This window comes from Frieseomelitta varia, unplaced genomic scaffold (assembly GCF_011392965.1).
Source record: "Frieseomelitta varia isolate USP_RPSP 00005682 unplaced genomic scaffold, Fvar_1.2 scaffold_229, whole genome shotgun sequence".
Classification (NCBI taxonomy): Eukaryota; Metazoa; Arthropoda; class Insecta; order Hymenoptera; family Apidae; genus Frieseomelitta; species Frieseomelitta varia.
The window spans coordinates 159,789-175,761 of NW_025109956.1; the positions used below are offsets into that span (position 1 = coordinate 159,789).

The 15,973-nt window shown below is 30.4% G+C and overlaps 5 protein-coding genes across 6 annotated transcripts in view; 2 read left to right on the forward strand and 3 right to left on the reverse strand.

Annotated features, from left to right (window-relative positions):
* Window positions 1-84: 84 nt before the first annotated feature.
* Window positions 85-1,968, forward strand: LOC122527653 (MYCBP-associated protein-like). The gene has a single exon (XM_043652022.1). It carries the CDS (start codon window positions 85-87, stop codon window positions 1,966-1,968), a length of 1,884 nt encoding a protein of 627 aa, XP_043507957.1.
* Window positions 1,969-2,134: 166 nt separating this feature from the next.
* Window positions 2,135-4,952, reverse strand: LOC122527651 (carbonic anhydrase 2-like). Its single transcript, XM_043652020.1, has 7 exons — window positions 4,928-4,952; window positions 4,703-4,837; window positions 3,843-3,987; window positions 3,662-3,767; window positions 3,463-3,565; window positions 2,330-2,466; window positions 2,135-2,242 (listed from the first exon to the last, which is right to left on the reverse strand). The coding sequence occupies exons 1-7, from the start codon at window positions 4,950-4,952 to the stop codon at window positions 2,135-2,137; spliced, it is 759 nt and encodes a 252-aa protein (XP_043507955.1).
* Window positions 4,953-7,798: 2,846 nt separating this feature from the next.
* LOC122527654 (carbonic anhydrase 1-like) lies at window positions 7,799-10,242 on the reverse strand. Its single transcript, XM_043652023.1, has 8 exons — window positions 10,067-10,242; window positions 9,084-9,167; window positions 8,838-9,008; window positions 8,613-8,754; window positions 8,427-8,532; window positions 8,231-8,333; window positions 7,994-8,130; window positions 7,799-7,918 (listed from the first exon to the last, which is right to left on the reverse strand). The coding sequence occupies exons 2-8, from the start codon at window positions 9,109-9,111 to the stop codon at window positions 7,799-7,801; spliced, it is 807 nt and encodes a 268-aa protein (XP_043507958.1). The 5' UTR covers window positions 9,112-9,167; window positions 10,067-10,242.
* On the reverse strand, window positions 9,456-10,268 carry LOC122527655 (carbonic anhydrase 7-like). Its single transcript, XM_043652024.1, has 2 exons — window positions 10,067-10,268; window positions 9,456-9,697 (listed from the first exon to the last, which is right to left on the reverse strand). Exons 1-2 carry the CDS (start codon window positions 10,266-10,268, stop codon window positions 9,456-9,458), a joined length of 444 nt encoding a protein of 147 aa, XP_043507959.1.
* Window positions 10,269-10,932: 664 nt separating this feature from the next.
* Window positions 10,933-15,973, forward strand: part of LOC122527644 (carbonic anhydrase 1-like) — a 5,991-nt gene continuing 950 nt past the window's right edge. Inside the window, exons 1-3 of one of the 2 annotated variants that reach the window (XM_043652011.1) lie at window positions 10,933-11,024; window positions 11,978-12,247; window positions 15,313-15,569. In XM_043652011.1, coding sequence (XP_043507946.1) covers window positions 12,088-12,247; window positions 15,313-15,569 — 417 coding nt within the window. In that variant the 5' untranslated portion in view covers window positions 10,933-11,024; window positions 11,978-12,087. Of the gene's footprint in view, window positions 11,025-11,577; window positions 11,899-11,977; window positions 12,248-15,312; window positions 15,570-15,973 lie in introns of those variants that run through there. The other variant, XM_043652010.1, reaches the window with a different exon arrangement.

Here is a 15,973-nt window from a genome sequence, read left to right on the forward strand (position 1 = left end):
CTTCGCAATCGAGACACAATTTTTAAGCAGCTGAACCATTCTTAGTACGAGTACTTCTATTCTGACTAGATTCTTCACGAATCGATGGATTACGCACGAAAGATTGGCAAATCGGACGAACCGAAACGATGGGTGAAACAGTTTACGACAGTTGTCACTGCGCGAGATAAATTTATTAGCCCGCAGTTGCCTTTCCCCGAGGATCGGCGCTTGGTGAACTGGCAGAAATGGTTAGAAAGATGGAGGCTACAGTACAAACAGATCAGGTCTACGACCGGTCGTCATCAAAACGATCAAATTCTGAATTCGTGTGAAAAAATACGACCGCTGGTGGAGATGAGAAATCTGATGGATTACGCGACGGTGCCGGTGCCGATTATTCCCGACAAATATCGCGGCGGGCCAGAGTTTTGGCGGACTCCGGAGAAACTGCCTAAACGCGTCTCCTGTTTGCCGGACATTACGCTCGTTCCGATGAAAAAGGAGCTAAATATAATCCCGGAGTTGACGTACGTCGGCACGCCTGAACTGATAGAAAAAGAGAAAGATCTGCTCGATTTGAAATCGAAGGAACCGTCGTGGAAGCGGAGTCGTTATTTGGAAAGAAGGAGGAGAGACTTGTCGAGGGAAATAGAGGCGCTGATGCCGAACGAACCAGAAACGAGTGATTTGGCGATTAAGAATTATGTCCCACCGAAAGAGGAACCATTCGCAAGAATTCCATGGGTAACAATAACCGACATAGAGGAGGAAGAGGCAGAGGAAGACGAGCCCTGTCGCGTCGAGCAAGCGATCGTCTTGAAGATCCAAGATCGTGAAGTCGTTTGGGAAGGATTTCCGTCGAACCGCGGAACGAAACCAGACTCCATTACATGGAGTTTAACATTTCTCGGCGAAGTTGATAAACGAACAGAGAAAGAAATCGTGTTCGAGAATAAAGGGAACCGCGTGATCGTCTACCAATGGCGGGGCGCAGATTTTCGATGCAACGGGATTCATTTGGCCAAACGAACGAGCCCTTTCTTCTTCAACAAGACGAAAGGAGTGATCCTCCCTGGACAGATCGTAAAATTGAAAGTATGGTATCGAGCAAGAAACGCTCGTTTCTTTACTGAATTTTGGGAACTTGTAACCGATCCGATCTTGTGTTCGTCGTCGTTGGTGTTTCGATTCTCGGGTTGCTCGAACGAAAGCTCAAACGTTCGTTTGGCGAAGTTGGAGTCTGTACAGATAGTCGACAAATACTTAGATCGCTGCGTTAGAGATGCCGCGATACGAGAGATAATTAACGATATTATGGAAAACGTTAGTTTGACCAAGCATCCAGAACCAGCGTACGGTAGCTTGTTTTTAGAGTCGGATGTGTTTGCTATGAAGAATCCACTGTGTTATCACAATCCGACTCTGTTGATAAAATTTCACAAGGTTTACTACGCCGCGACGAATCAAACGAAATACCGTTGGAATATGTCGTTGAACGATATACGAGACACCTTGTTGGAAATTAAGCAATCTGAACGTAGAAATGTCATGTTGTCACAATTCAGCGGACTTTACAAAGAATGTTTGGAGCCTACATTGTACAGATCTGTGCAGTGCAACAAGTACGAAATGGTGTATAACATACTGTGCATGTTTTTCAATTTATTCGAGGGTGAAAGCGAATTAGCAAAGAACGCTTACTTACGAAATGACCATAAAGAGATTTCTGGCGTGTCTTTGACGATAAACGTATCTCGGCAGTCTATCAAGGACAATAATCTACGAAATAAACGAGGAAAAAAATCGAATATTCGTTTGCAAAACAGTCAGGTTCAAACAACAGTCAAAAGCTGTACAATTCCCACCGACGATTCTCTTTATGGAGAAATATTTTTTATCCGTATTTATGAACTTTTGGGACAAACGATAGTACGAATATTCGCATCCATCGAGTCGTTTAATAATTTGAACGAGCGTGATAAATGAAGCGATTGTGAAAACCATTAGATAATATAATTAATTGATCAAAAACTCGCAGTGACTTGTCATTTCGTTGTATATCTCATCAAATGTGATTACAGAAAGATTACAGAAAGATTGCACAAAGGTGAATCTGAAGGCGACTTGAAAATACTGCTCGAAGGATTTTGACTTAAGAAACTGCTAAAAAGATTTGTCTGCATTTCAATAATTGTGTTTCTCGCCAGTTTGACTTTATGAAATTCCCATCCTTGTCTCTCAGTCTTCGAAATTCTTTTATCTGTGATTTGATTTCGTAGTTCATTAGAATTTTTTCATCTATGTACATACATACTGTATATTGGTACATAATATTGTTGCAACTTACTTCACTGGATCGTACGGGTATAACTACGGGGAAAACAATCCAAGTAGCACACTCTGGATAATCAGCGACATTGTATGATCCTGCATACGTATAATATCTAGTACAATACGTTGCCCAGCGCATCCATGCTAAACAGTCTACGAGAGATATTGCGAAATATGATAATAAATATTATTGATATGAAATAACGTCACTGATAAACATAATAAATAACATAACACAATAAAATAATATTATTTGTATGTTATTTATATAATATTATGATATTATTTGATAATTGATAAATAATATTAATGAAATAATGTCAAATAATATACAGTATAATTAAAAATTAATATTTAGATATTATGATAACACACACATTATTATTTTAACGAAATAATGTTCCAAATTACATATATTCGATCATTACTAGCTGGTATTTTTGTTTCCATGTCTATAATAAATAATACAAAATTGTATAATTGTATAAAATATAATAAGATAATGTTATTTGATAATTGATAAATAATATCAAATAATGTACAGTATAACTAAAAATTAATGTTTTGATATTATGATAACACACACATTATTATTTTAACGAAATAATGTTCCAAATTACATATATTCGATCATTACCAACTGATATTTTTGTTTCCATGTCTATAATAAATAATATAAAATTGTATAATTGTATAAAATATAATAAGATAATGTTATTTGATAATTGATAAATAATATCAAATAATGCACAGTATAACTAAAAATTAGATATTATGATAACACACACATTATTATTTTAACGAAATAATGTTCCAAATTACATATATTCGATCGTTACTAGCTGATATTTTTGTTTCCATGTCTGTAATAAATAATATAATATAAAATTATATAATCACATAAAAAAATAAAATAATAAAAATTATAAAAATAATATAAAATTATATAATTATACAAATAATATAATATAAAATTATATAATTATATAAAATATAATAAAATAACATTATTTAATAATTGATAAATAATATTAATGAAATAATATCAAATAATATACAGTACAACTAAAAATTAATATTTAGATATTATGATAATGCACAAATTATTTTAACGAAATAATGTTCCAAATTACATATATTCAATCTTACTAGCTGGTATTTTTGTTTCCATGTCTGGATCTAAAATGTATTTCAAGTATTCCGTTATCCTTTCCAATTGTGGATTAATGCAACTGCAATAACCTGGTTGGACCTTTTTTAAAATTAAGCAAAATTTGTACATTCGACAGGGAAATATAGAAACGAAACTCGAATGTAAAAGACGAATGCAAGAATCGAAGATTCGTACCAAAAATAAATATGCCAATATGCAAAAACCATCTTTGTGTCTGAAACACTCTTCTACGGTCAGATATTTTCTGTTCCAATGTAACACGTGACATTCCATTGAATACCTTGAGCGTAAAAATTATATAATTAAAAAAAAAAAAAAAAAAGAACGAGTTTAGTTTCCTTTTTCCTTCTTTTACCAAGTATTGTTGATTGTGTGCTCAGCGCCTTTGCAATCGTCTTCGCCCCAGTGAAAATGCACTTCCATTAGCTCGTATACGTCGTCTGAAAGGGGTCCACCGCAAATCGTGGATGGAATTCTATTCCCAGTTAAATATATTTTAGCTAGATATTCAAAAATATGTTAGAATTTGGAGTATTGGAGTTTTGATCTTAATTAACTGTGCATCTCTCGATCGAATCAATTTTTCAAAATATTAATCTTATATCTTTATACTCGTTATCTTGTCTTTCGTTTGTTATAATTAGACCCCGGATTTGCATGTATTTACGAGAAATTTTAGAATTCGATATTGCGAAGAGTGCGTGTAAATATGAAAAAGTATATAAAATATATGAATTATAATGATTTTTATAATATTTGGCATATAAAACAATTTTCTACCGAGATTTTATTTTCAGAAATACGAATTTGTGTAAAAGTCTGTACAATTGTAATAGTTATGTAATCATGTGACAGTTATGTAATAAGTAATTCAAGATGTAATTCACAATGAGTTTAAGAAGATTTGAGAAATTATTTAGGAGATTATTTTAATTGCAAATAAAAGGACTTTAATATATATATATATATATATATATATATATATATATATAATATTGTAAATATTATATATAGTCTATATAAGATTATATATAATATTTACAATATTTTTGTATATATAAAATTTAATAAATGGATAAATTTAAATGTAAATTTTATTTTTGATACATATAATTAACTGCCAATTAAATTGAACAACTGTTCAATTCTTTTAATTGTAATATAATTATTTGATTCGATTGATATAGAAAAACTGCAATATTTTATCAATTGAACCTGTACTGCCAGTATTTAACAATCGTGCTTCTCCATCGTTTAACCAGTAACCATTTAAAACAAGCGGAGGATATCTGCGTTTTCGTACTAAACGATCATCTAGATTAATTGGAGATTGACCCGTCGTTGGTAAGCCTCGAAGAAAAATTAGATTTACAAATAGAGTTATTCACATTGCATGACATATAACCAAACAAGAAATATTAAAAGTTTAGATTATCTTACCAATTAAACCTGTATATTCAGACATCGTTGCAAGATCAATTAAAAATTTTACGGAATTATAATATTCTAGTTTCAAACATGTCCGTAAGTATCTTTAATTTTCCTTTGGAGATGACATAATGAATAAGATATTGTATACGTCGTGTGGGGAGAATTGTGGCTTGTGTGACACATTAATAAACAAGTAACTTTCTAAAATATGAATAGATAAATATATAGATAGAATCAGAACAGCAGTTGTTGAAAATAACTTTAATTATTCGAAAATAAAATTCGTAAAAATTAATAAAATGACTAATAATTCAAAAAATATCGAGTAATTAGAATAGTTTCGAAGGTTGAAGAATAACAAGTACAATAATTCGTAAAAACTGAATGAAAGAAGCTGAGTAATTCTATCAACAACTTCTTATTCCAACCAATTCTTTTTTCAGACAATTTAATATATAATATATATAATATTATACATATACAATATAAATTTTAAGATATGTTATTAGCATAACGCGTAAGACAAATCAATGTTCATATGAAAAACTTGAGATATTAATTAATGTTGTTTAATATCGATTCTCAATATTGTAGACAGTTTTTTAATAAAAATATTTGTTATGTAAATTAATTATAAGATACATTGCAAATGAATTTATAAAATTAATATATTTCTTTTTTGGATTCTGTATTTTATATTACACGCAACAAAGTCCATAAATTAATTCTATACAACATACATCATTCTTAAGATCCTATGATAGTCTACGCATATATCGTCTGTGTTTGCATAGATGTTTTTTCGAGTTGGTATTTTAAAGTCTGAAATCCATGAAGTCAATGTCATGTCGTCTGTTTAATCAATAATCACACGCTTATTATTTGTGCTATCATTTTCACAAAATACCATCAATTATTTTAACAGTATGACGATACACGTTCGTGTTGTAAATGTAAAATTTTGGGATTTTTATTGTTGAAGAATCTGAATTTTTAGAAATTTTTATGAATTTAACTGACAAAACTATTTGACTGTTTGTTGCAATAACACGTGAAAGAAGCAGTGTTAAATGTCAACACGTCATTATTTCTTTAATTATTGAAAATATAAAAATATTGTAAAATATTTTATGTGAAAAATATTTGATTTTATAGGGAAAACTAAAATTTCGTATTTTGGATTTACTATCTTTTCCCATTAAATTTGATCCTGTTCAAAAGGATTGGAAAGATTGTAAAATAAGAATTAAGTAAGAAAAGTAGGTAAAGAAGTGAGAAGTCAGGTTCAATCCAATTTGATGCCGATACAAAAGAAATCGTATCATCGAATTTTTAGAAAAATTCTCTATTTATAAAACGAAATGGGCATGCATACCTAATCATTGATTTTATATGAACATCTTGCATCATTGAAACCACATAGGATTAATTAAGAAGTAAAATTGGACTTTTGATTAATATTTTATAAAAAAATTAAAAATAGAATGTAGCTTTATTGTTAGAAATTTTATTCTATAACCTACGAAAAAAAAGAAAGTAAAAAAGATTGTAAATGAACAAGTTATTTCTTTTTCAAACCTTTCAGTGGCCACCCTATGGAAATAATTATAATCATATATAGACATTTAATTCTGCTGTCCTACTCGGGGCTATGTGGCCTGAATGGATATTATATTTCAATAAATACATCATTTTTAAATATTTTGTTTTAATATTCAATAGGATTTTATGTTTCACTATATGTATGTTTCACATTTTTTATAAATAGAGTATTGCAGAAAAAGAAGATATCTAAAGAGACTGAACGTTGTTAGGAATTAGTCGAATCGTTCTAAGGTACTTTGGTCAGGAACCAAAATACAAATCAGAAAGTGCGGCTTAACGATTCACAAAGGATCACAAGTCAGTACAGTACAGTTAGTATTACAACATTTTCACATCAATAAGTTTCCTGTGGAAATCCTGTCTTGTTCTTGTAAAACTGTAAAGTATAATTTTTTAAATTATAATTAAAATATAATTTTAGTAAAGTATATATGTATATATATATATATATTAGTAAATATATATAGTAAATCATATGTATATATATATATTAATAAAGTATAATTGTAGTAAAGTATATATGTGTATTATATAGTATATATATATATTAGTAATTAGTAATATTTTAGTAAAGTATAATTTTTTAAGTTATAATTAAAGTATAATTTTAAATTATAATTTTTTACATCCTTACAACGTGATGAAAAAGTGAGGAAAATACCAGAGTTAAAATGGACGTACTGTATACATTGCAAAACTCTCTATATTTTTTTGAATTTTTTTTACTTTATGCCCATGAATCGGAATGGAGACGGGGGTTGGATGTTTAATATATATATTTCATTTTTCAGTTTATATTGGACCAGATTTCATCGAATGAATTATATTACCATCCAATAGACTGGACGATGCCGGTTCTTACAAAAGGAAATGCTCGCACGATATTCTCAAGAGGATATTTACATTTCTATTTGTCGATCAGCGGTTGAACACTTGAAGCTCTGAATGATCATTCGCCTCGTATGAAATGTCAGTGTGTACAGTGAACTGATAAAAAATTGTCGATATTTTAAACTGTTGTAATTTCGTAAAAGAAAATCACAGAACTACTTGATCTCATTTCAAAGCATGAATATTCTACTTTGATTGTCTTAGGTTCGTTTTTCTATAAGAAAGAATATCACTCGTATATTTTATAAGAAATAATTTTAGATATTATTTTTTAAAATTAAAATTTTTTCAATATGACTTATTTCATGTTATTTTATACATACTTATTTTTATAAATCAAACATTTTTAAAATTATGTTTAGTTAATAATAGATTAGTAACTTTCTATGCTACAGCATCATCCATAGCAAATAAAATTCTTCTTCTATTGAGATTTTGTTGCTGTCTACAGTTTCCCGATATGTTTTTCCATTTCTCGTCATAAAGATTCCTAAATGCATCTATCTGGTGTAAAAATATTATAAAAGATAACACGATGTCGTGCGTCACACGATGACAGACGTTTTGAATAAAAAATACCTGACGAGCGGATATTTTCGTTATAGTAGCCGGAATAATCCAAATGACGCATTCGTTGTACGGTGAAACGGTAAGAGAACCGGAATAAGTATAATAACCGTGACCCTTGCACGCTTCTAACATCCAAAGCAGGCAGTCTATTAAACATTAATAACTTATTAAAATAATCTTGCGGATAATAAAACTTTGCAAATAACAGAAACTAGTAAAACAAGGAAAAAAGAAAATAATTGTCACCAGGTGAAATTTTGGTACTGCTTCCCATTCTTTTGATATTTGTCAAGCTGTTAGTAATCTTTGTTAAAGAAGGATTATCAGGAATCCCGGGACAGCCAATCGTCTATTTTGAATCATTTGAAATATTCATGCATCATAGTAAAGTATAATATAGTATAAGTAAATCGTCTGAAATAATTATGATACGTATACGCACTTGCATGAGATAAGAGAGTATCGCAATTCCATCTGGTTTGTCGAAGCACTTCTCTATCGATCCGTAACGAGTGTTCCAGTGCATTATTTGCGCTTCCATAGAGTACCTGCGTTCAGAAGAATTACTTGAAACGTAGATAATTTTGCGAATTTTAGGAAGAATGGTTCAAAGGACCAGTTCTCTAACCAGATCCCATTTATAGAATGTTCTGCACCCAACGAGTTTTCCGGGCCCCAGCGAAATTGCACATTCATGAACTGAAACTCGTCCTTACCCAAAGGACCGCCTCGCATCGTAGGCAGTGCTCTGTCGGAAAATTCTATGCTAACTGAAACAGAATATTTGTAGAAAGAATATTCGTAAAGCAAAATTCAGATATTTATGACATTAATATTTGCGAATGAAAATTACCAGTTTTACCAGTATTCGTCATCGTAGCTGTACCTTCGTTTAACCAATAGTTTGTCATATATAGAGGCGAGAATTTTTTCGTCCATGTAGCTGTTTTGCATAGATTAATCGGTGATTGTCGCCATTTAGGTAATCCCGACGATGACGTAGACAAGGTGGCAGTTTTACTAACTTGAAAAATCACCAAGTTTGAAAGTCTTTGAACGATTTAGAAATGCCAATGACAATACACATGTCTCTCTGTACCTGCTTGCTTTCTTTTTTCCTTCGACATTTCTCGTTTTACATAATTGAACAGATTCTTTGAATAAATATCACAAAAATTTCCATCTTGATGGCCAGAAATATAACAAAGTAAAAGAAATGAAAATAATTATATTACTGACGACATGTTTCGATCTTTGAAATGAAGTTTGTTGCATATTAAGTATTTAATTACACAACTTCGATACGATACTTTCAATATTTTAAGATATCATACCTATTAGTAACTAAAGACCGATAAATTGACTATATTTTCGACACATTAAATTTTTATTCGATACACGTGTATGTACACGTAATACAATGTAATAAATATACATGAGTACCATTTAATAGTTTCAATCGAACCAATTTTTAATTGACATAATAAACTACCCGACCGTTTAATTTTTGCACCTCTCGATAATTCTCCTTAATGCACATGCCTTGTTTATTGCGTAACATTCGAAACAATTCTGCTTGATTTTCTGAAATCCTGACTGGTTCTGGGAAAACAATCCAAGTGACACATTCGTAAAACGGAAAGGTCGTGATCGAGCCGAGATACGTGTAATAACCGGATGCTTGACAAGCCTGTCTCATCCAGCACAAGCAGTCTTCAAGCAACAATAGAATAAATGGGATTAAAAAGTGAACACACACACACAAGAATTACGTATACAATGTTACCTCATCTTAATGTATTTTTTTTTATGCGTTTAACCTCTTGCGCTGGAATGACGTGTCAGGCACGTCGAAAATATTTGCCCCAAAATTGCAATATTTTCTCAGTTTTAAGTATTATTGAAACTCAGGCAAAACAAATAATAAATTTATTACTTTTTAGTTATTTCTATCCAGTAATATAACGAAGAATTCAAAAAGAAGACGAATTACTGTATACGGTTTGGTCACTCGTTATGGTCCGTGAACCAGTTACCAGCGCAAGAGGTTAAAATACCGTGAGAAAATCACAGATGGCATACTTGGGAGTAACTTCACGCACGAGTCGGACTCGATAATCTTGTACAAGTTGTCCGTGATTTTGGCAAACAACGGATGTTCATCCCAAACTGGAACTTGATAAGCTTGTAGGAAGTAGGAGCAGATAGCGAGTCCGTCGTGCTTGTCCCAACAATTGTCGATTGTTTTGTATCGTTTATTAAAGTGTATTGCTTCTGCCTCCATCGTGAACCAAGTGCCATTCAACGTGTGCTCCGCGCCTTTGCAGTTCGACGAACCCCATCGAAATACTATTTCTGACAATTCGTACACGTCGTTTGCCAGTGGGCCACCATGAATCGTCGCTGGACTTTTATTTTCTTCCAGTGTTATTTGAACTAGCAGACGAACAGTTTCGTTATTGGTCAAAATTTCGTAATATTCGCGTGTGAAAAAGTGACAGAGAAATGATAAAACTTGAAATAGTTTAACTACTTAACCTCTTGCGCTGGGATGACGTGCCATGCACGTCAAGAATTTTTTATCTCAAAACTGCAATATTTTTTCAGTTTCAAGTATATTTTAAGTATAATCCATAATAAATTTATTATTTCTCAATAATTTCTATCCAGTGATATTGTACTGACAAGTTCAAAAAGAAAGCGACGAATTATTGTATACGGTTTGGTCACTCGTTATGGTCCGCAATCAGTTGCCAGCGCAAGTGGTTAATCTCAGTTCTGTACCATAATCTCGTAGGACGTTAAAAGTTTGATCGGCGATTTAAATAAATTTTTGATAAGGAAATTAGGTCACCTGTAGTGCCAGTGTTTCGCATTTTAACTTTACCATCCTGGTTCCAGTGGCCGCTCATAAAAAGCGCAGGAAATTTTATCCCGATTGCATTGTTTTCGTCGATATCGATTGGGGACTGACCCCATTTTCGACCATCACCTAAAATGATACATATCAACGTAGGATAGCGGAGGACAAATTTTCAAGGTTTTACCTGCACACTGCATTCTTTTTTCTTTTTTCGTTTTTATACAACGATCGTTATTATTATTTTATGTAACACATTGATTGTATATACAGCGTTTTACTTAATTATGTCTGGAAGATACGGGCTATTCGTAAAACTTACGATCACACATTTTTTATTACGTACACATGTATATATTACATACACACATTCATACATACATACATACATACATACATACATACATACATACAAGATTTCACTTGTGAATTTTCAAGAAAACTTTTAATAAAATAACCTGCCGGTTACATATGTAGGCGAAATGAATAAGTAACGAATATCGAGTTCGATGTTGAGTATTGAGATACAACTTCGTAGAAAAGTCGCGGTTTCATTGTTTCGATTTTCGATACCTGTTATCGACATTATATTACTTCTTTGTAACAGTTGGCAAAATTTTTACTGTATTTTACATTTTTCAATATTATAATTTATTTTTCTCATCACGTTGTGTATATTTTTTGGAGTTACAAATTTAATTTTCCCAAGTGCCACAAAAAAAAAAGTAACACAACATCGATCGATCGAAACAATGAAACCACGGTTTGAAGTTATTCCAATATATCGAGTTCGATATTCGTTGATTATTTATTTTACCTGTGCAGCTAGCAGGTTATTCTACGAAACGTTTTTTCTAAAATTCACAAGTGAGATTTTTATGTGTATGTATGATGTATGTATATATATATATATATATGTATGTAACAAAACGTATGTGATCCTAAGTTTTATGCAGAGTCTCGTATTTCTCGATATAATTTAAGTGATTAATGAAAATGATAAACATATCGGTGTCGGAATTCATGATCATATGTAGCAGTGTCCTCCTCATATGTAAGAAGATTTACTCAACTTTGTTATTTATTTATCTTAACCATACATGTCATTTTTCACCCTGAACCGCTCATTGCAGTCTTGCTATTGACCGAAGTTCTGGATTGGACCCAATTATTCCCCTGGGTGGAGAACGAATGCAATTTCCCTTCGTTCGCATTCGGTTATACGGACCGCAATGGGCCCCACATGTGGAAACTGTTGTATCCTGATAGTAACGGTAGCAATCAGTCACCAATCAACATTACGACGCAACTCGCCGTTGTGGTGCAACCATCCGAACCTCTTCGATGGAATGGCTACGACAAAAGACCATTATCAATGATCATAGCGAACAATGGAAATAACGGTGCAACTTCTTCGCTAATTCAATAAGCAAACTGACTACTTACTCATTTAATATTTGTTTATTTAGTATTTAATAATTAATATATTAATAATTTAATAATTAATATATTATTAATTTAATAATTAACATATTATTAATTTAATAATTAACATATTATTAATTTAATAATTAACATATTATTAATTTAATAATTAACATATTAATAATTTAATAATTTAATACCATTTAGTAATTATATACTAATTTGATAATTAATATATTAAAAATTTAATAATTTAATACTATTTGGTATTTGTTTATCAGTCGTTGAAAATTACGCGTCGCAGGTACATTTTCAAATGTTTTCCATCGACGATGTATTTAGGCCCGGGGCAGACTAACTGTTTGCAGCAAATTTGCTGCCGCGGCAATTTGTCACCAAGTTTACGCGTCCAATCAATCCATACAAATGATTTACGTTAATTTGTCGCCAAGTTTTTTGTATCTTTTTTGCAAATAAAAGGTAAATTTTTCGTGACAGACAAAAGTTTTATTAGATAATATATCGTCAATTTTCGTTTGATTACCTTCTGCAAAAATAGGCAATTGATTTAATCAATTAATGGTATTAATCGTCGAAATGTGTCATGTGTATGATTCTAAGCAACTTTTTCCTATACATTCATGTTATCTGCTCGAAGTTACTTAGCTTTTGAGATTAGATTATAATAATATATTTCAATATGTTTTTTAAAGGATAAGCCTCACTGATTTTAATGATTTTTGAGTTCGTAACGTTATATTTAAGAGTCTACACTTCAGTAGGACATCTCAGTCTCTCCAATAATTCTTTTTATTAAAAATTATTTTTATAATTACTTTAATAAGGTAAAATTGTTGCCAGCCAACTTGGGACAGATTTGAATTAGACAAATCTAAACGTATTTCCAATTACGTTAATAATGCAATTTATGAGTAAATTTAAATAAATATAACTCAAAATGAATTCTAATTTCATTTGAATTTAATCTAAATCCCGAGAAGAAATATAGCATTGAACATAGAGTGAATAGCATAATTGAACACATGATAATGATGTACTGTTATATCTATTATAACTTTATAAAAGAATTTATTTGATCTCGTTATGATTGTGTTAAGTTTGTTTTTTTCAAAACAATTATTCTTCATGTTTTTACATCATGTTGTAGATGAGGAAAAATGACATTACTTTTATTCTAGTAAATTCTAAAAATTCGGAAAAATTTTTTGTGACTTGATTTTGAACACTGAAATTTTTTCTCTGCCGTACGATTTTTTTACAATTTATTCAATTTTGAACAATACGATTAGATGACAAAATTTTAGAACTTCTTGAATTTTTGTCGTTCAAAGTTCAATAAAACGATGAAAAAAATTACACAGCAGGCTTTAAGAATCATATTAGAAGGGAAATTTTAATTGCCCAGATCGAATTTAAATCCAAAAATTTAAATTCTTCACGAGTTAAATTTTCGCAATGTTTTTTAGAAAGAAGAACATTTTTCCATTTGCTATACGATGTTAAAGTGGAAAAAAGAACGAATTCAGGATAGTCGAAATAGAACTTTTACGCTTTATAATGACATCAAATAGATTGCTATATGATTCTTTTTCTTTTACGAAGTTATAACAATCTAAAATATCGATAGTTTTTCATTTAAATTAATTGCAACGTAAAACTTATTCCGCGAAAACATTTTTGTATTTGTCAAAATACTGATGGCAAAATTTTTTTTGAAAAAAAAATTGAACTGCCCTACAAAACACCACATGTTTTGTTTGTTTGCATTCTAAATGCAAATATTTAATAAAATATTATCTATGTTAAAATTCCACGTGTATGTTCAGTTTTGCTCATCACTGTATCTATAAAATAAAAAATATTTTTTCGTATATCTCGAAAGCTAAAGTCGAGCAATGGTAACATATAAAAAAAGTTGCTCAGAATCGTGATAACATATTTCAAGGTCATTGAAATCGGTGAGGTCCTTGATCCAAATAATATTAATAATTTCATTTAAATTGAAGGTATACTTTGAAATTGTAATAAAGCGTCGACGCTTTAAAGTTAAGACATTTACAATCGAAATAAAACACATTCCTAACTCGAACTACTGAGAGGTATAGAGATCCATATGCAAGCCTAATTAGTTTATTTTAAATCTCTTAAAAATTTATTAAATGATCAAACAAGAATAAAACTATTTCGTTGCATTAGATGTTAATATTATTTTATTAGTTCACGGACTTACAAAAGCTTTACCACCTTATTGCAAGATATTTCGCGACCTAATCACGAACAAAAAGACACGCATTGAAAACTAATTTCATTACAAAATGAATTTTAGCATTTTATTGTTAATGAATCCAATTGACGATTAAAATAAAAACGAATTTAATTGTTAACACCAGTTGACGATTAAAATAAGAATTTAATTCTTAATCGCAATTAACGATTAAAACGTATTTAATCGATCATTGCAACTAACAATTAAAATAGATATCGCTATTTATGATTAACAATTGAAATTGGAGTGTAATTATTGATTCATTCTTTGCCCAATTCTGCCTAATTAATGCTAAAATTATATTTGCATTGTAAATTGCTCCTTATAAATTAATATTATTAAAATATTATATATATTATTATTAGTATTATATTATTATATAATATAATATAATTATGTAAATATTAAAATATTATATTATAATTATAATATAATTATATAAATATTATAATATTATATATAATATTATTATACTATTATATATTATATATTATAATTATAAATATTGTGAGATATATAATATTATTATAATATTATACAAAAATAATATTAATATTATTGCAGCAAATTCGCAAATTACTCTGGGCCTTATGTTATTCTATATCATATCCTATCAATTGAGTTTTAAAGTTTACAAGAACGTTTTGCCGCTTGCAACTTTGCTTTTCACCTTGCATCACATTATTCGTTACAAATTTCTTAAGGATTATTCCTCTCGCGTTATAATTCTTTCAATGCTAATTACTCGATCTCTAGTGACAGTAAACACAATGTGGGGGAACTTGAATCGACCGTACATCGAAGGTGGATGTCTAACCAGCATTTACGATCTGCACTCGATGGTGTTTCACTGGGGACAGTCGAACGACGAAGGCAGCGAACACACTTTAGATTATATTCGATATCCTATGGAGTTACAGGTGTGGCACATAAAACGGGGCTTCAATACACTGTTGGATGCGATTGCTGCTAAAGAAAGCGATGGCATACTGATCGTCTCATACTTTTTTCAGGTGAAATTTCATTTCAACAATTAACTAGATTTTACACAAAATTGGTTAGGATATGTTGTTAACTTTTTGCCAATAAGAAAAAACGTGCGAGTCGTTGCTTTAAATAAAAAATAGAATACTGCACTTTTTTGCTGCCAAGAAATTCCGAGTTATTCTCTTTTTATTTCAATACAGATTATATGTGTAATTATGCTTTGGCTGCTTCGTAAAACACGAAAGAACCAGCGTGCGAAATGATTATAACACAAATTTTATACAATTTAAAAAAAAAATTTATATCGATTACAATTTTTAAAAATGCTGAATAGTTAATAAAAATTAAAAGTTAAATTAGTTGTAGATTAATATAAATAATAAAAAAAAAGTTTTATACAATTTAAAAACAAAATTTATATCGTTTACAA